The sequence below is a fragment of the Bombyx mori genome, chromosome 23 (genome assembly GCF_030269925.1).
Source record: "Bombyx mori chromosome 23, ASM3026992v2".
Lineage (NCBI taxonomy): Eukaryota > Metazoa > Arthropoda > Insecta > Lepidoptera > Bombycidae > Bombyx > Bombyx mori.
Window position 1 is genome coordinate 15,691,687 of NC_085129.1, and position 20,825 is coordinate 15,712,511.

Genomic DNA, 20,825 nt, shown 5'->3' on the forward strand with positions numbered 1-20,825 from the left:
ACATGAACATAAACATACTGTTACGCGCTGGAGTTCGGGATAAATAAAATTCTACCGAATTACAAGTTACCAGTGTATTACATTTAGAACACTTAAAACACTCAACAAACACTTCAAAATTCTCAATTCACTTCTTCCGCTTCGCTTCAGGTGATCCGTTCGCTGTTTCTCTTTGAGTAGTTTCGATTACTATACGACTGCGTGCCATCTCTGCAACGCTATTATAGCCGATACCACATCCCTAGAATTATCGAGAATATTCCACACATTTCGAGTATTGTGTTTCCGTTATCTGAAAATAGATGGCGTTGTACTTCTCGAGTGTTCTAGATGCTACTAGATCCTTCGATATTTATTCGACTATTCGGCGATAGATGGCGTTACTCTTACCGGCGTAACAATACCAGTAGAGTAGTCACTTTTTTGTAAGCATTTAAACAAAAATATAAGTCAGTTGTGGTGTAAAATAAAAATACTGAATTAAACACTAAGAATATTTTATTAAGAAAAATCCATACATATTTTACACAAACGTATTTACACTAATATTGGCACTAAACAAATTTGCCTCGAGTGAGCTGACTACATACAACATACACGGTATATTCCCTATATCAACTTTATAAAAACACTATATTTACATACATTTACACGCGTTCAATTTACAACTCAAATTAAATACATAATAGAAGTGATCAAGAAAAAAACGAAGTTTAGGGAATGTCTTCCCAAAACATGAAATACCGCGCCCCGCGACTTCACCGGCATCAAACGTGTTATCCAGGAACAGGAGGATCGGCAGTAGCTTTTCACCCTCCGGCCTACTACTACTACTACTACAGCTGCTACCGCTACCACCAGTCCCACTAGACCGAACTATGTTTGTGCCTACCATCAAAGTCACGTTTGTCATATTCGTTTAGTTCGGAGCCTTCGTTAACAAAACAAGTGCAACGGCTGCCTCCAGTATCGCTCGGTGGGTTGGGGGGGAGGGGGCGCGGCCGGCGCTGTCCACGGGCACGCGTTCGAAATACATAATTAAGAACATAAGAAAACTTATGTTTTTTTTTATTGCTCAGATGGGTAGAGGAGCTCACAGCCCACCTGGTGTTAGGTGGTTACTTGAGCCCATGGACATCTACAACGTAAATGCACCACCCACCTTGAGATATAAGTTATAAGGTCTCAGTATAGTTACAACGGCTTGCCGACCTTTCAAACTGAAACGCATTACTGCTTCACGGCAGAAATAGGCAGGGTGGTGGTACCTACCCGCGCGGACTCACAAGAGGTCCTACCACTAGTAAAAATTATGTTCGTATGCAACGCGGCGCCGCGAGGTCCCCCCTGTCCCCGCAGTGTACCCGCGGCGCCGCGAGGTCCCTCTGGTCCCCGCAGTGTCCCCGCGGCGATCCGCAGTGTGCTCGAGAACTATTTCTTCTTGGGTTTCTTGGGATTCCTGGAGCGACTCTTGGCCTTGCAGAGCGGACAGATCGGCGCGTTCCGGTGTATCTGCTGGTGGCACGACAGACACGACTTCATCGGCGGCGGCTGCTGTCTGCAAGTCAACAATACCCTCCCGGTCCTTAGTCACCGCCGAAGAAACCGGCACTGCTACGCAACGGCTATACACTATATTTCATGTAACGTAATAGAATGTATTATAATATTGAGAAGGGTTTAGGCATTTCATTAGTATTGTAATCTGTACTAATATTATAAAGAGGAAAGATTTGTTTGTAAGTCGTCGTGGCCTAAAGGATAAGACGTCCGGTGCATTCGTATCGAGCGATGCACCGGTGTTCGAATCTCGCAGGCGGGTACCAATTTTTCTAATGAAATACGTACTCAACAAATGTTCACGATTGACTTCCACGGTGAAGGAATAACATCGTGCAATAAAAATCAAACCCGCAAAATTATAATTTGCGTAATTACTGGTGGTAGGACCTCTTGTGAGTCCGCACGGGTAGGTACCACCGCCCCGCCTATTTCTGCCGTGAAGCAGTAATGCGTTTCGGTTTGAAGGGTGGGGCAGCCGTTGTGACTAATACTGAGACCTTAGAACTATATCTCAAGGTGTGTGGCGCATTTACGTTGTAGATGTCTATGGGCTCCAGTAACCACTTAACACCAGGTGGGCTGTGAGCTCGTCCACACATCTAAGCAATAAAAAAAAAAAAAAAAAAAAAAAAAAAAATTGTTTGTTTGTATTGAATGGGCTCCGAAACTACTGAACCGATTTGAAAAATTCTTTCACTGTTTGGAAACTACACTATTCCCGAGTGACATAGGCTTACACTATTCCCGAGTGACATAGGCTATAATCTTTGTTGAAAAAAAATTGGGATCGTTACTAAAACTCCAATAATGTAACCCAAAGTGTAAAAAAATTACCTAAAAATATATTCTTTATATCGCGTGCCCTGCGAAAACTACTGATGATAGAATAAAATAATGTACTACGACTTTGTAGAACACATTATTATTTACAAAAAGTGTCGCGACAGCATATGTCTAACTATTATAGTTATGCCGCAATAAGTGTTCTTTTATTTTTAAAAATACAACACCGTCAAATATTGTTGAAATTTTTGTTAAAGACCCGAGCGGAGCCGGAGCGGGCCGCTAGTAATGAATAAGTGTAATATATTATGGTTTGAGTAAACTTCTAACGCTGATTTTGATTCATCTCACACTACAGTAACCCACAGCTTTGTTGGACTGTGTTCACGCGCTCCTGCGGCTTGGCGGCGAGGCCCGGTTGCTTCAGTAAACCGGTCGACACAACCAGATTCTTTATAAAAGTTTGGGTCGCGAGGCTGAGTTGTTACTTTTTTTTTCTAAATGTAATGAAGTGAGAGGTTGTGTTGCCGCCGCGTCGGGGAGGACACAATGTCCATATATGTGACGCTCCGATGTACCAAGTCCGGGCCCGCGGCGGCCGCTCTCGTGCGAATGACGTCCGCGAACGATCCATAACAATTACTTGTTAATTAATTTATTTTTTAATATTAGCTACACTTGTGCTTGGTGTGTGTGTGTGCGGGTGTGCGTCCAAAAATATAAGCAAAAATCAAAGAAATTATATATAACATTGATAAAGAAAATTAATAGTAAATTATAGTAGAATGTGGGATCAGGTAGATAGGAGACGGGGTCAGTCGGGATATATTTATTTAATTTTTGTAATAAGGTACAATGCACGCTGCCTGGACGCCTGCCTGCCAACCGAGAACTCCATCCTTGTTTGAAGTAGGTTAAATATGACAACAGAGTCGCGAGCTCGGACCAGCCGCTCACGGAGCTGCGGTCATCGGGTATAGGGTGTTGACAACTACTATTTACAGCTTCGTGCGCAGTAGGTACTGTAAGTAGTCGACATTTAATTAAGTATTCGATAAATTAGAACACACGAGGCCACTCCGCCCGCTCTCGGCCGTGCTGACCGGGGACCCGTGGGAGAATTGCGGAGACCAGGCAGATAATTGTACTTTTTTAAATGAAATTGAATGGAAATTTTGCGTGTCCAAGTGGGAAGGAAGCAGGAGAAGGTACATCTGTGAATAAAAATGCAAACAAAAAGAACTGAACAGAATCGAACCTCAGCGAGACGGTAATGAAATCTTGTTCTAGAGCAGACCTGAAGGCGGCGGGGGGCGGGGGCGGCTTGCGGCTCGCCAGCGGGGGGAAGCAGCCGCGCGGCGGGGGCGGCGGCACGGCGCGCGGGAACCGGCTGCGGACAGGGGGATCGTTAGTGGTGTCTCGCGGCCGGCGGTGCGGCGGGTTGGGGGGGGCGGCACTCACTCCGGCGTGATGGGGCTGCCGTCCTCCTCGTGCAGGTCGGGGAGTCGCTCCAGGCCCAGGTACTGTCTCCGCAGCAGGTCCACCTCAGCCTTCAACGGTCGATACTCCTCGTGTAGACGGGACGCGCTCGACAACTTGCGGGTCATGCTCTCTTCTGTCTGCTTTATTACTGTTTCCATCTGGAAAATATACATAAATATAGGATAATTACGAAATACCTAGATAGCTCAAAATCATTTGCTTGTGATAGTGATACATTAATTGAGCTATTTGTGCAGCCTGGGCGCGCACGGGGGCGCACAAATATTGACAGCTTCATTAACAGGCTGGTTCATCGTTTACTAATTCGAATCAAAACGAGATCTGTTCGGGAATAACAAAGTTATAGGTGATTTAGTAGCGGATGAAGGCGACTTTTTACACATTCGCTGTACACCTTCTATAACACACAGCTTCTGATTGACCTCTTCGCCTCCACCGAATACTTTAAACGATTATATTTGAGAAACATATTTACAGATTTAACATATATTACGTATTTAGTCAACTACAACGCTGGTCCGAGAGGGATAGTGACTCAAAATAATGTGGTGGAGGCTGCGGTGCGGTACGAGAAGAAATACTTCCATAGAGGGAGAGAGGGAGAGAGAGAAGCAGGGAGAGGGAGAGGGAGAGAGGGAGAGAGAGAAACAGGGAGAGAGAGAGGGAGAGAGAGGGATATTGCTCGGACGCCGGCGGCCCTTATGTTGTCGTTCGGAACTCGTATGTAATATGAAATTTTATCCAATTACCCTTATTCCATGATGTTTGTTGTTTTAATGTTAAATATTTACCGTCACAAGAATACAAGTGGTGTGTGATGTCTTGTACACCGTTTGTGTTATTTCTAAAGAAGCCTCGATCAAACGCGAATTTCCAACTGAAGAACATTAATTTTATTTATTACATCATTATGTGAAAATAGTTGATACTCTAAAAATAAAACCCATTAATTTTGTACGAGCGTTCGCCCAGTGGTCTAAATACGACCATATTTAATTTCAATTATAAGCTTAAACATTATTATGGTTTTATTGTCAAAGACTATAAAACTTCTGTAATCACAGATTTCGCCATGGCTACACTATTAACAAATAATATTAACGACAAAAAATTTCAATCTATTCTCAAATAGACCACAGACTAAACAATAACAAAAGTTTGACAATAAACAAAGAGTATATATGCGTGTGTGTTTCAAATATATGGGAGTGTGTGTAATGTTTTTCAAGCTGATTTAATGTATTTTTATACATAATTAAAAAAATATATTAGCGTTCTGCACTCCTTCTCTATATTTTCTATAAGGTGTACAAAGTTTTTGCTTCACGTATATATATATTTGAAGTGACCGAATTCAGACCATACTGCTTTCTAGTTTCAATAAATGCGTCATTAACTGATTCATTCTAACCTTAGGCCAATAGAACAGAATCCGAACAAAAAACAATAATTTCTATTTAAAACGACAATGAGCTAGTCGCGTGCGCGGCCTGCAACAACGGGCGCGTTCAAATAAACACAATCGACATGATACGAATGTTCTCTGCCAGTAAAGTTTAACTGTAGACAATGTAAACAAACAACAACTCTTATATAGGGCCGCCGGTTTAAAAATAAAACCAAAACGCGACTCTGCTCTTTGAAGCATATTTATTCGAAGTGAGCCCTGCGGGAAACATGGCCGTGCTCCTTTAAAGTGAGGATACTATGCGAGTCCCTGTCACATCGGCCCCCGGTCATCTTCTCGTGCCATTCAAATACCCTGTTCTAGGAAGGCCATTCATATCTCGAAGTCATTCTGAATACATCCATGACCTTCCGCCCTCATGTTAAGCCGGTCTGCGATCACGCCGCGTAGTTATACGACAAAGGGAAGATCTTCCACCGAGCGGGTGATATTGCTCGGTAGACCGACGGTCAGTATGTTGTTGTTCGGAACTTGTATATATATGCAAGTTTATCTTGAAAATGTCGTAAGCGAGATTCAGGCCATAGTCAAATAAGTTTGTATGGTGGCAAGAGCCACAACCTCATGACGATTAAAAAAAAATATAACATCGCCATTATTGAGTGTGGCAGCCCTAGAACTGTTCTTTACTAGCATGTTTTCAATACCAGGTTTTTTTAGCGCATATTCATTGAATCCGCAAAATCATATAATATTCTTGTATGAATCCGGACAAAGTATTCTTTTTTAGGAATGATGACTCCGCAAATCCTCTTTTTCTTATGGAGATTATCGGCTATCCCAGTATAGTCGCAGGGAGCTAGTTTATAAGCGGCTTAAGTTGCAGTTTGTAGTTTGGCAAGGTAAACACATTCCGAATTAAATCTAAGGTGGGTGCTGTCCTTGCGGGGCGCGGATGTCGCGCGAGGAATGTAGCGGAGTCGCTTATTGTGGCCACCTCCGTACGGGCATCTCGTGGGAGATTCTGTCCCCGACACTGTACATCAATATTTGGTCGAGTGCTAGTATATTTCATCACAGCTCAACAAATAGCACTAGCATTACTGCCAATGTGAACTGTGAAGAACTGGACACAATGATGGAGAAGCTAGAGAATCTTCAGCTGGCCTTAGTTAATCGCTAGTCCCCGCTGCCCTTACACGACAACACTGAACCTCATATGCCACAACAGACGTTATCTAAGCTACAAAAGCTAGGTTTGAAAGGTTTGCGTCATCCGCCTTACTTGCCAGACCTTGCGTCGACAGACTTCTACTTTATCCAAAGTATAGACAATTTTTTAGCAAGGAAAAAATTTAGTACCCTAGAAGCAGTACAAAAGCCCTTTGAACGGTTTATTTGTTCCGTACCTGACTTCTTCAAGAAGGCCGTTGAAAATTTACCACTGCGCTGACAAATATATCAATACCAGGGGTGCTTATTTTAATTAATAGATTTATAAAAAAAAATTACTTTAACTTTCTATGAACTAAACAGCAACTTCATAAGTAAAGACCTAATATTAATTAAAACTAGTGTTCCCGCAGTAGTCGAAATTCGACTATAATTAATTAATATTATAAGTTTGGACTATTATATTTCTATAGTCGCAGATTTCGCCAAGACTACACTATTGACAAATACTTGTAATATTAAAAATAAAGAATATTAACCTATTCTCAATTTGACTACAGACTTTAAGCAATAACAAAAGTTTGACAATAAACAAAGAGTATATGTGTGTGTGTGTGTCAAATACATGGTAGTGTGTGTAATGTTTTCTTTATTGATTTAAAGTATTTTTAATGCATAATATAAAATAAAAAAAATACCATTGTGCACTCCTTCTCTATATTATTATTCTCTATAAGTGTGGGAAATTTCATACTCCTCCGTCCGCGCAATTTTCGTAAGAAATGGTAGAAAGTTTTTGCTTCACGTATTAATATATAGATAGCTTACTGCATTAATATCGGCATGTATCTGTCGAAGTTCCTCCACATGGCTCATCTTCTCCTGCTGCAGCAGCTCCATCTCGCGTTTGTACTGAGCTAGACAACGCCCCTCTTGATCACCGCTGCGCACCTCCGTCATGATGCTGCGCTTTAGTCTCTCCAGGGTTATAGTTTTGTTCCTGAAATTTAAAGGTACAGTTTCAAGATATTAAAATCAGCACTTTGTTATGTTACTTTGACATTTGAGTATTAAGCGGTAGGCAGCGGCTTGGCTCTGCCCTTGGCATTGCTGAAGTCCATGGGCGACGGTAGCCACTCACCATCACGTGGGCCGTATGCTCGTCTGCCTACAAGAGTAACACAAAAAAAACATTAACAACCAACGAAGTAAAGCATTTTGGTAAGTAGCTAAGAATTGATATTTTTGTTCTATTCTTTCGGGGGATAAATGGTAGCCCGGATCCGCTCCGGCTTAATCTTCTCAGGGCGGGTACGGCGGGTGCGACTAGTGCTGTCCGAGCGCCTCCGCGTGGCCTATCAATTCAAGGGGAGCTACTTCGCTAATACATCTACAAGTTTCCAGCCGCGCTTGGCCTGGGAGGAAAACGAGTTCCCTCGGTCTGATACCGAAACAAATGATTCGACAAGTAATTTTGTAAGATGAGCACGAGACGGTCCGGTGCGCCAGTGAGGTACTTTTTGTAAATCGAACCCTTGTACCAAAATTTTTCCCAACGCCCTTGTAATGACGAAGCAGAAGACTCTGTGAGGCAATAAGTCTGCTGGAAGCACGAGTGTTTGAAGCGAAATTCAAAATTTTCTTCAATGGGAATACCCTCAAAAGAGACGAAGTCCCGATGGCACCCGAAGAGTAGACACTCACTTTTGTCTAAACACGAGGAGAGTAATAGAGAGCTAATTGGTGATCTTTCGTTGTTCTGTTTCCGAACTTGCGTATAATGAATGAATAAATAAATAAATAACCAGGGTGTGACGACACATGGTTACTAGCCGTACTGTGGGCACAGAGACAAGCGGTTCATCGCACAAATGACGGTAAGCTCGCTTATTTTCACGCCGAGAAAAATAAGTCTTTCGACAGCGGCGGTCGAGACTATTCTAGCGAGAACAGCGATTTGGCGGGTAGGGATCTCATGTTATGTATCAAATACGATATGGCATAGTGTTACAGCCGAATGTTTTTCTAACTGTTATTAGCTCATTGCATGGAGGGGTTAACGAGCTTACCACCTATCACATGTTAAATGCTTACTGGGGGTCTCAGACAGGACAAGATGAATATTGCCACCTTGAGATATGAGTTCTCAGTTGTTTAATACTACGGCTATCCCTCTTCGCGGTGGAAATAGAGCGGTGACAATACTTAGCAGTGCGGGCTCGAAAGACGCCCTACAACCTGTTATAGTCGTAATTCTCGTTTTTTATCTTATCGGCGACGGACAAGCTCAGCGCCGGACCTCTCCATCACTCATCGCAATCCGCGAATTGAGTACTTGGGTAAACTGAGCTTGCAGTGTATGTATGTCTAGAAAACTAACCCTCCTTGCATCTGTAACGTCGACAATGCGGGGCTTTACGTCATGCTGTAAAGCCCCTCATAATAACCCAAATTAACATCATAGGGTATGAATTGTCCACCAGGACCAATGCTTTTTTGGCTCTTAGGAGCTTCTCATCAGGTAGTTTAAAGCTATATTAGACATCCTCTGCTATAATTTGCTTCATTGATCTATTTATGATGTACAATTATTATAATATCTATGGCTTGAACGTTGGGAACCTGTACCAGAAGGTGGAGTGCTCCTTGGTGAAATGGCTCAGCATATGCGAACCTACCATGCTCCGCATGATTGGTTTGGTAGTAGGACAGGGACCAGGCTATATAATTTAAGCTTTGGGATGTGGTGATATCAAATATGAGGTTGTCTAATAACAGGTTGTGGGGCCTGTATCTAGAGGTTGTGATTAAGCAATCCTATCTTGAAGCTTGCAATTGAAGTCACTCATACTCCTCAGGAAGAGCTTATCAGGTATAAAGTATACAGATGGACTGACAACCGGCAGGTGACCCATCAATGAAATATGGCACTTTGAGTGTAGGGGCTTGAATAGGGAAACAGTCCTGGCCCATATATAGTAAATGTCTATCCCACCCCCATAGATGATGAATCTATTGTTTCTAACTAAAAGGTAGTTAGTTAATTATGTTGTAATCACAATCTAAGGGCTAAGGAGGGTCTCTCACTGTAGGAATAAATTAATTTGGTAATCTAGTAAGAAATATAAATATCAGTTGGTTTTCCTTGCTTGATTCACAAAACCATAAGCAAAAAACACTGTTCTGGGAGAGTACAGTTGCACTCTCTGTTTATGACATTGGCTGTAAAGTAATAACTCATACATTCAATGGTTATATTTAATTACATAAATATTGTACAGAAACTAGCCTTCTATAAGACGATGAGAACTTGTATAAACCTTACTATGTATAAAAGTGAGGTGAATTTAATGAAAAAAAGTGATGTCCAGCTATTTTTTTATTGCTTAGAGGGATGGACGAGCCACAGTCGACCTGGTGTTAAGTGGTTAATGGAGCCCATAGACATCTACGACGTAAATGCGCCACCCATCTTGAGACGTAAGCTCTAAGGTCTCAGTATAGTTACAATGGCTGCCCCACCCTTCAATCCGAAACTCATTACTGCTTCACGGCAGAAATAGGCAGGTTGGTGATACCTACCCGTGCAGACTAACAACCGGTCCTACCACCAGTTTATCTCATGGCTATGTATAAACTCTGTAGTGTTTCCTCAGTACTACATTATTATATATACCTTCAAATAAAATTTAAGCTAAGCACTTCAAGGAAGGCAGCGGCTAAACCATTATTGTTGCAGTCCATCAGTGAATGTAATAACTTACTACCTATTAGGCTACATACATGTGTTCTAGACCGTAAAAATAATTAAAGCACTTGATCCTCACCAGCACATTACAAGAGAAGATTCATTTGCAACATAAGATAAATAGAACATTTTACGCATAAATAAATAAAAACGCAATACACCTGCTACAAAGCAAAACAGACAAGTTTTGTATTGTGAATTTCTGCTAAGGGAAATTCAAAATATCCCTTACTCTTTTATAAATTTCAATTGTTTGAATACTTTGAAATTATAAAGCAGTGATTTATTTAAAATAGAGCATAGAACTAATGCAATTGTGTACTCAAGCGATATTTGTCTTAATTTATAAAATTGTTGCTATACAATGCTAGAGTGTTTATTGATCCAAGTCCCACAGGTGCGACGGCATTTTGAACAAATTTAGCTTTGGTTACGGCTCCTACCTTATTTCCTTCATCGCCTCCAGCTTGTGATATATCTCTCTTTCGTTTTCAGCGGTCATTTTATTTACTATTGGCTCAAAAATGTACGTTCCGGTTTTTAAATTTGAAATAAAGTCAACCTACAGAAGCGACGTCTCCATGATGTCTCCTCCATAGATTATACACTTAATATATACGAGATAGATGCGCAACTCTCATTTTTATTTTTGCTTTAGTTAAAGCCCGGTCCAGCAGGCGTCGCTACGATCGATTATTAGTCTCCCTACCCCCCACCAGGTGGCTTTTTTAGTAATTTTAATATTTTTAATAACTCTCTTTATGAAAAAATCTTATCGTTTAGAATCGCTGAAATTCCCGGTAGTACTTATGAGATATTAAGGAATGTTTGATTGTGTTCAGCATTCTAATCGATAAGATCTTTTCATACAGAGAGAAAACAGTTTTTTAAAATAAAAAGCTGTAATTCTCTGTAAGCTATTTAATTTCCCTATATTACAAACAATTTTCTGTTAAAAGATTGTATGAACGTACAATTGTATAAAATTTCGAATAACAATAATTCCTCTAGATTAATCCTACTAGCGTACTTATTAACATTAAATCGAAAGTTATCTAAAAGTTAATTAAGTCTAGATAATCAAATCATTCTATGTCAATAAGTCATTTGTGCGAAATATAAACATGTCAGCTTTCCATTACAAACATAGTAGACAATTTGAATTAAATTAAATAAATTTGTTTCTTAAAGATAGCAGTTCTTGCTTAAAGTTGATCGTGACAGATCATGATCATGATCATCTTGTATGAAAATATTACATCTATAAACACTACCTATGCTTCGTCATACAATAATTGTCATTTAAACTAGCATTGTAGAGATAATACACACACTAAAGTGAATACTAAATTATTCTTAGCATTCTTATATTTGGTAATACTAGATGAAACAAACAGCAGATTGAAAGAAAATCATCTTAAAGTTAATTACATTCATTACAAACCATTAGTTTGCATTTTGTTACAAAAGAAACTGATGTTCGTTACATGCAAATGAATTATAAACATACACATGCAAACATAAAATGTAAATTTATCTTTTAATCCAAATTAAATGTACATTAATATTACATCTAAATAATAGAAAGGGTTTCGAAACTTTTTATTGGACTCAGCAGCAGACGAGCACGCAACCCGGCTCATGATAAGTGGTCACCAGTGCTTATAAACTTCAGCAGTGCCATAGGGGTTGCTGTCTATCACTTAAGTTTTAATAAATTATTAATATACTCAGTCACAAGCATATTGATTTTACATAATGAAAATGTAAGAAACATAATCATGTTTGGGCATTTTCATTTATATCTGCTCATACAGAAAACACAACTTAGTAAAAATATATTCCACAGTTAATCTAAATAATTGCAAATAATGCTTTTGAAGACCGTTGACTTTTGATCATTAATTAAAATCATCTTCTCGTAGAATTTACAAAAGGTTATTTACAAAAATTTATATCAGTATTTTCATATATTACTAACTTACTAATTATAACTATTCAAACGTAATACTATAAGAACTAAACAACCTATTTTAAAACAAAATTAGCATCAATTTAGTTCTTATGAACTATTTCAATTATTAATTTATAAATTATAAACATATTTAAAAAAAATTAAGATCCTTGAGAGTTCACGTTCCTTGCTGAGTTTCTCTTCTGAAACGGAGAAACAAAGTATCATAAGTATGTAACAAATATTGAAAAAATACGACCATGAAAAATTTAGTGATAATGTAATCATACTTACAAATTAATATATTACATAACACGTTCTGGTTCAAATATAGTGCATCAATCTTTTCATGTTTCAGACATTTTAGTGCTCCTTATAATTTTTCCATAAAATTTTGTCATTATCAAACCTTTGTCTACAAAAATAAAAACATTATTTTATATTGGGTAGAAGGATGAACGTGGTCACAGACCACTTGGTGTAACTTAGTTATCAAACACCAGGAAACAAAACGTGAATGCCATCATCTAACTTTGGATGTGAGATCAATTGTGCTGTATTTTATTTAAACAGGAAAGCATGACTGATTGATCATTCCAAAAAACTAGTTCGGGCCCACTTGACAATAAGCATATAATACGCTGAGTTGCAAAACATAAATACTTCCACCCACTCGAGACAATTTTATTATCTGAGGTGTGTGTGTGATAGTACGAGACTTAATACCGACTGTTTTGATCAAAACTTAACATATATGATAGCTAGGCAGCAGAAATAGGAAGGACCATTAGTTGGTGCTAATTCATTTAATTATATTATGAATAATAATTCTGTTAGCAAATAATATACCGGGAAAATAGTGTAAACTCACCGTTATCAAGGCATCCGAAATAGCATTTCATTTTCGATCTTCGAGGCATGCTGATTTTTAATAATAAACTTTCTGTAAGAAATGAAAATAGTTACACAGGCTTACGAAACGCTAACGAAGAAAAAAGTATTGGAGCCAAGTTATGTCTAAAGAGAATTCAAAACAGAGTTTCTCAATGTCTAATCGTCTAATATTCTCATAAAGCTAAAAGTTGCTCTAAATTAATACTACAACGTAAAATAACTCACACCAAGACCAAAAAAAAACGATTTAAAAAATTAAAGCGTTACGACATTTTGAAAACTCTTTTTTTTTTTGAGGTTGTTTTACGGCCCTGGAATTTTGAAAACTTCAAAGCAGTGTTTCCAGTTACGTTTTTTTTACCACATTTTACCCTAGTTTCTTTTGAATTTATCCCTAAAATTTCCTAAACAACTTTCATAAATCCTTTATATAGAAAGCATAAATAAAATACAGAAAATAAACCACAGCATATTATTTAATGTAGGTATATATAATATAAACGCCCCCAGAAGATCATAGATCTATAGGATTAGAATTTTCAAGGAAGTCGACGCATTGCTTTTATATTCTTTTGCTGCACGCAACCTAACACTGTTCGGTTCTAAAATTGAGCAATTGTTTGCTGGCAAAGTTGGGAACTTTCTATGAAGCAAGCCGTTCAGGGTTTCATTAGAAAGCCTGTTTCTTTTGTCAGTTTTTACATTTGAGAACACTGAATAATCTTTCCACCTCAGTCTTTGAAGAAGGAACTGCTAGCAAAAGTGAAATGACAATTACAAGGTTTTCGTAAATGAAATTACCATGATAATCTTTCATGGTACATGAAGTACCTGTATATTACAATACGAGTAAGTTCTAGTGACATCAACGAAAACAGGTAAATAAAAATTTGGCGGATTATACTTATTGGGATTCTGGGGAATCCCTAAGAAAAAAGCAGTGGCTTAATCTATGATTTACTTTACTAGAGGGTTACTGTTGAATCAAACCTTCTTTATAGTTTTTATACACAACTCTGTTTTATTCTTTTACTTGTCAACTCGACTTAATGTCATTCTCTCCATAAAATAAAATGTTCATTGTTTTACTTTAATTATCGTTTATTTTAAAATTCACAACAGTTACTAGTATAGGCTTTGCTTTTTACCCAGAAATATCCTAAATCCTGGAATTTTTTAAATTGTCTTTATCATCCAAAATATCAGCTATTTTTCCCTAAAAAAGAGAGAATTCCCTAAAAGTGGAAGCACTGCTTCAAAGTACGCTAACCTTTTTTATTGAGTCAGAACTCGTATCTGCCATCTAGTGAGTTTATTAGTTCATTAAGGCCAAAACGTTTCAAAAATGACCTCGCCGGTTCCTAAAGATGACGCTAGTTGAATGTTCTTTTCCTTTGTATGGGAGTTGCACCCCCCTGGGGGTGAATGAAGTTAGCCCCTCAAAAAAATTTTTTTTTCCTGTTTTCTACTTATTTTCTATTTATTCGTTTGTTCATCATTTGTTCTTGATTGTTCACTGTTAATAATTGTTTGTTCCCCATTTATTTATTTAAAAAAAAATATTAAAAATATATCTAAAAGTTAGCCCCTCGATTGCAATTTTTAATATTTTTTCGTCCTTAATTACTCGTAAATATTCATTTTCGATTGTTCTTATATAAAATACGTTTGTTCTCTTTCGAAATTACTCATTTTTTGTTTAATTAATTGTATTAGTTGAATAAATGTATACAAAATATGTGTACTGCGCGTGCCATAAGTGTATAATCTATGGCGCATGCGTCAACTATAATGCCTAAACTTTCTACGCGGTTTTAATCGTGAAAAAAAAACAATTATAAATCCTGAAGGATCAATTAATTGGTATACAGTTTAATTAAAAAAATTAAAAATAAAATAAATAAAATAATGTGCATTCGCGTAAAGTTAGCCCAAATACATTTTTTCCATCCTCCTATATACCTATCGCTATGAAGGTATAAAAAAGATAGGTTAAGAGTTCACATAGGTAATATAAACAAATAAGTAAATATGTTCATTATTTATCTTTCAAGAGATAATGTAGGTATACATTATAATAACATTTTGACACAGTCGAAATTATATTCCTAACATTAGTAAAATAACATTTTAATATTTTTTTTATAGGTTATGTATTGAAATTGTTGGAAAATTATTTCATGTTTTAGCTGGAAAACTACATGGAGAATTATATGCAATACAAGATAATGAGCTCCATCAAATGAATTCGAATGAAACCAAACTGTTTACCATCCAAATTCGATTGTCGGGCAGATAGAAAACGAAAATTCACTCATAGTGAACCTCGGCCTGCATTTGTGAAACGGCAAAGACTCACTATTATCAAGGAAATTGAAGAGACGACTAAAAATGAGATGTGTCGTATTATTATACCTTTGCCATCTTGTAGTCAAGGTAGGTGTAACTGTCAATAATTAGTTACACTCACAGATCTCCTAATCAAATAACAATATCAGAAAAAATGAGAATAGTTAGTTAGTTAGTGGAAGTAGCCAAAATGGGCAAGTGGATCTCAGTTCCTATTACATAAGGTACTAGGAAGTTTGTGAAAATGAAAATTTATCAGTGTAATATCACTTACTTACTTTAACAGTAAAGGAAAACATTGTGATGAAACCTGCACACCTAAATGTTCTTAGGATTTTCTTAGGTGTGTAATCCACCAACCAGCACTAGGCCAGCGTGGTGGACTAAGGCCTAAAAACCCTCTCAATGGTAGTGAAGGCCAGTGTCCAGCAAGGGGATATATTATATGGGCTGATGATGATGACTAGGAAGTTAAATACTACTACTACTACTATGACAGTACACATATAATCCTATATATTTACAAACTATACGTTTGTTGGAAATTGCTAACATTATTTCATATTTCCAGATGTCCAGCCACTTGAAAATAGGTGTAGTAATGACAAAGCTATCCAAGTAGCTCCAGCACAGGAACACAAAGGCAAGGCAAGTGTGTATTGCCACATCACCCCTTAATATATCTGAAGCAAGTATAAGTAAACAATCAGAACCAGCAAAAAAAAAAACTGTTGTTCCTGAGGACAAATTTGACAGTGATGAGTCAAATGCACCAGCAACAGAAGGATCAACTGTTGACTATGGGTTATAGAAGAAGAAGATTAATTCATATTTATTTAAATTAATATTAATGAATATTAATTTAAATTATCGTGCAAAATTCGTGGTCAAAACATATGTGTATTTTATAAATAAATATTCATTCTCAGTATTAATGTTGTTTTAATCATCGATTGAAAAATTGGTTCTTAATGAATTTAGTTGGAGCTAAATGCTGCTTGGAGCTTAATACTTTCGAATAACATAAACACGTGACTTTAAGCATAAACATATTTTTTAGGTAAATACTTTATTTAGCTTTGCTGGATTTATCCAAGATTTCGACATACCAAAATTTCATACAGGAACGACAGATAGATAGCTATCTGATTGAATACCCTTGGAGAATTGAGCTTCGAAGAAAAGTTTATTCTTATTCTTTATTAGACTTTATTCTAGTTGCAGTGTCGGTTAGAGAAGCTTGCACAGATACTGCATGGAATAAATAGTCATTATAATTATAAAATATATTTCTGTTTACATACTATACAATTTTCATAGTTCAAATATGAATTTGGATTGATATGAATTTATTTCGATTATCAAAATAATTTGTATTAAACATTTATATTTCCTCAAAATTTCTATTTTTATAATAATGACTGTGACCACCCCATAAATCACAAAATTAAAAATATTAAAGATAACTTATTTTTAAATCATATATTAAAAATTATAAACAGATCGCGAATTAAAATATTATATTATGCCTATCATTCTTAAATAATTCAGTAATGAATTTTCGCATCGCCGCGCCGTATATAATTAATATGAATAATAGGGTATTGCCCACTGTGCTAAAAAAAACATAAATTATGTTTTTTTGATAGATCTACAAACAAGCAAGTGAGTAATGCTATGTTTAGATAAATAAAAAGGCAAAAAAAAATTAAAGAAAGATATTATGCACAAGTTCAAATGCATATGTATTGTGCTAAAAGTAAAACTTGCTACTTTTGTGTAGCATCCAGCAACTTTGAAAAAACTAATCAGGTCACTATAATTAGTAGGTATTGATTTTGATTCCGAGTAAGTTGCACAGTTGTTAGATAATGTAGTTTCTTTTTGGAAGAATAACAATTTTCTAATCCTACACAAAAATGTAATGTTAAATATTTAAAAAAAACTTTATACCTATTTTCCTTTTAGGGAGTACAAAATATTGATGTGTACAAAGTGAATGTGATTTAATAAAAATAATATTTCAATTTAAATTATGTTTTATTAAAAATTATTCTTAACATACAGGTACAAAGGTTACATAACATTAATATTTATTCCTTTTCATATATATAAGCCCATATTTAGCACATTTGTGGAAAACAGAATCAAAATAATAATGAGTTGCTAGCCATAGAAGACCAGCATAAAAGTCTTATTAAAACCTGTTCAGTAGTTTTTGAATGAAGAGTGAAAATACTTACAAAACTTCCTATTTATAAGTAAGGATTACTTATTTAATTAAAGAGTTTTGTAGGTGGCAAACTATCTAAAAACTTTCTATTTTCCACCAAGTTGACATCAATTATCCTTCCTGCATATATATTTATTGTATTGTTTTTTTTATAGTCTAACAAGGGGTGATATTACATTTGCAATTTCTGGGAGTTTGTTGAAAAATATATTGCTTGCTTGACTTACAGATAAATCGAAATCATCAGCCAATTGAGAGAATGTTCTATTTAATGTTATTCTCATCAGACATAATATAATATTTTGTTCAGAAACATTTGTATGTTTCTCAATCAAGCCTATTATGAAACATAATTTTTGTGGAAGACCAATATATAAACGTTGTTTATTTTTCACTTTAGATAAAGTTGTTAACACATTCATTTCTTCAACTTTTTAGTCTTCTTGAGAGCTATAGTCTGAAGTGCACAAGTCTTTGATGGAGTGGAGATATAGAGAGATAACTCATAGTCAACAGTTGATCCTTCTGTTGCTGGTGCATTTGACTCATCACTGTCAAATTTGTCCTCAAGAACAACAGTTTTTTTTTTGCTGGTTCTGATTGTTTACTTATACTTGCTTCAGATATATTAAGGGGTGATGTGGCAATACACACTTGCCTTGCCTTTGTGTTCCTGTGCTGGAGCTACTTGGATAGCTTTGTCATTACTACACCTATTTTCAAGTGGCTGGACATCTGGAAATATGAAATAATGTTAGCAATTTCCAACAAACGTATAGTTTGTAAATATATAGGATTATATGTGTACTGTCGTAGTAGTAGTAGTAGTAGTATTTAACTTCCTAGTAGACATGTGTAAGTAATGCGAGTGATATTACTCGGGTAATATTACTCTACGATGTAATGCAACATCACACATTACGCGAAGGAAACAAACATCACACTATCACCCAACATGTTTCTTTCTTTGTCGTGTAATGTTGCTTAATACACGAACGGAACCGAGCGAGCGAGACAGACCGATCGACGCAAAATAAATGAGCAAGCGACACGGAATTATTCCTAGTGATTTTGAACCGTATGTCCTGGCCGCTAGGTACATTTTTATACCTATGGTACGTCTGAATTTTAATATAGGTATTTGTGTTTATATTTTTCATGCGGCCAGCCGGTAGCTCCCCGCAAGTACTTACTTAATTTTTTATTCGCAACTTTTGTAAAATCGCTAGTCGCTCGTAATTGTTTAGTAATATTTCATATTAATTTTTGGGTTTGATTTGAATTACTTAAGCACTTGTTTGAAGATAGTTTAATTATTTGTTTTAATGCGTGTTTAATAAGTGAAAGAAATAACGGCGTCTAAATGAAAGTACAGTCCTCCTTGGATGCACTTTGAGGATATTGCGTCGAATCAATGCATCTACTGCTCTCGTATCTTAACATTATTGTCGAGCTCAATTTGCAGTCTAAGTCGCCATATGAAATCCGTTCATCCCACAATAAATTATATTAAGTAAAAAATAAAATTATTATATTATTAAGTAAGTCAATCTCTGTCAAGTAATATAACAGTGTATTACAATGCAAAGTTCATACTTTGTATTGTAATACACTACTGTAATGACACACCCGAATCATTACCTAAGTGATGTGTATCAACACATCACTTAGGTAATGATTCGGGTGTATAGATACAATGTATTCGTCGTCACAGTATCTATTGAACGCACCGAGTAATGTTAAGAGTGATGTGTAATGTTTTCGAGTAATATCACCTGTCTGTAAAAGTGATGTCATATCACATTACATTGGGAAGTGATGTTTTGCGCAAGTCTACTTCCTAGTCATCATCATCAGCCCATATAATATATCCCCTTGCTGGACACTGGCCTTCACTACCATTGAGAGGGTTTTTAGGCCTTAGTCCACCACGCTGGCCTATTGCTGGTTGGTGGATTACACACCTAAGAAAATCCTAAGAACATTTAGGTGTGCAGGTTTCATCACAATGTTTTCCTTCACTGTTAAAGTAAGTAAGTGATATTACACTGTGATAAATTTTCATTTTCACAAACTTCCTAGTACCTTATGTAATAGGAACTGAGATCCACTTGCCCATTTTGGCTACTTCCACTAACTAACTAACTATTCTCATTTTTTCTGATATTGTTATTTGATTAGGAGATCTGTGAGTGTAACTAATTATTGACAGTTACACCTACCTTGACTACAAGATGGCAAAGGTATAATAATACGACACATCTCATTTTTAGTTGTCTCTTCAATTTCCTTGATAATAGTGAGTCTTTGCCGTTTCACAAATGCAGGCCGAAGTTCACTATGAGTGAATTTTCGTTTTCTATCTGCCCGACAATCGAATTTGGATGGTAAACAGTTTGGTTTCATTCGAATTCATTTAATGGAGCTCATTATCTTGTATTGCATATAATTCTCCATGTAGTTTTCCAGCTAAAACATGAAATAATTTTCCAACAATTTCAATACATAACCTATAAAAAAAATATTAAAATGTTATTTTACTAATGTTAGGAATATAATTTCGACTGTGTCAAAATGTTATTATAATGTATACCTACATTATCTCTTGAAAGATAAATAATGAACATATTTACTTATTTGTTTATATTACCTATGTGAACTCTTAACCTATCTTTTTTATACCTTCATAGCGATAGGTATATAGGAGGATGGAAAAAATGTATTTGGTCTAACTTTACGCGAATGCACATTATTTTATTTATTTTGTTTTTAATTTTTTTAATTAAACTGTATACCAATTAATTGATCCTTCAGGATTTATAATTGTTTTTTTTTCACGATTAAAACCGCGTAGAAAGTTTAGGCATTATAGTTGACGCATGCGCCATAGATTATACACTTATGGCACGCGCAGTAGGTACACATATTTTGTATACATTTATTCAACTAATACAATTAATTAAACAAAAAATGAGTAATTTCGAAAGAGAACAAACGTATTTTATATAAGAACAATCGAAAATGAATATTTACGAGTAATTAAGGACGAAAAAATATTAAAAATTGCAATCGAGGGGCTAACTTTTAGATATATTTTTAATATTTTTTTTAAAATAAATAAATGGGGAACAAACAATTATTAACAGTGAACAATCAAGAACAAATGATGAACAAATGAATTAATAGAAAATAAGTAGAAAACAGGAAAAAAAAATTT

The 20,825-nt window shown here is 36.2% G+C and overlaps 1 protein-coding gene and 1 long non-coding RNA gene across 6 annotated transcripts; one reads left to right on the top strand and one right to left on the bottom strand.

Annotated features, from left to right (window-relative positions):
• Positions 1 to 480: 480 nt before the first annotated feature.
• LOC101736418 (zinc finger C4H2 domain-containing protein) lies at positions 481 to 10,790 on the bottom strand. Of its 3 annotated transcripts, none has more exons than XM_038019421.2 (5): positions 10,622 to 10,790; positions 7,259 to 7,430; positions 3,808 to 3,986; positions 3,644 to 3,736; positions 481 to 1,558 (listed from the first exon to the last, which is right to left on the bottom strand). In XM_038019421.2, exons 1-5 carry the CDS (start codon positions 10,678 to 10,680, stop codon positions 1,432 to 1,434), a joined length of 630 nt encoding a protein of 209 aa, XP_037875349.1. In that variant the 5' UTR covers positions 10,681 to 10,790; the 3' UTR covers positions 481 to 1,431. The 3 variants fall into 3 exon arrangements, with proteins under 3 accessions (XP_037875349.1, XP_037875348.1, XP_037875350.1); XM_038019420.1 differs by having other exon boundaries at positions 3,605 to 3,736; XM_038019422.2 differs by having other exon boundaries at positions 481 to 3,368; positions 3,605 to 3,736.
• Positions 10,791 to 13,924: 3,134 nt separating this feature from the next.
• LOC134201116 (uncharacterized) lies at positions 13,925 to 16,306 on the top strand. 3 transcript variants are annotated; one of them, XR_009976308.1, is made up of 3 exons: positions 14,791 to 14,889; positions 15,216 to 15,462; positions 15,947 to 16,306. It is a non-coding gene; the product is annotated as an uncharacterized LOC134201116 (long non-coding RNA). The 3 variants fall into 3 exon arrangements; XR_009976307.1 differs by having other exon boundaries at positions 14,793 to 15,034; XR_009976306.1 differs by having other exon boundaries at positions 13,925 to 15,462.
• Positions 16,307 to 20,825: the final 4,519 nt, after the last annotated feature.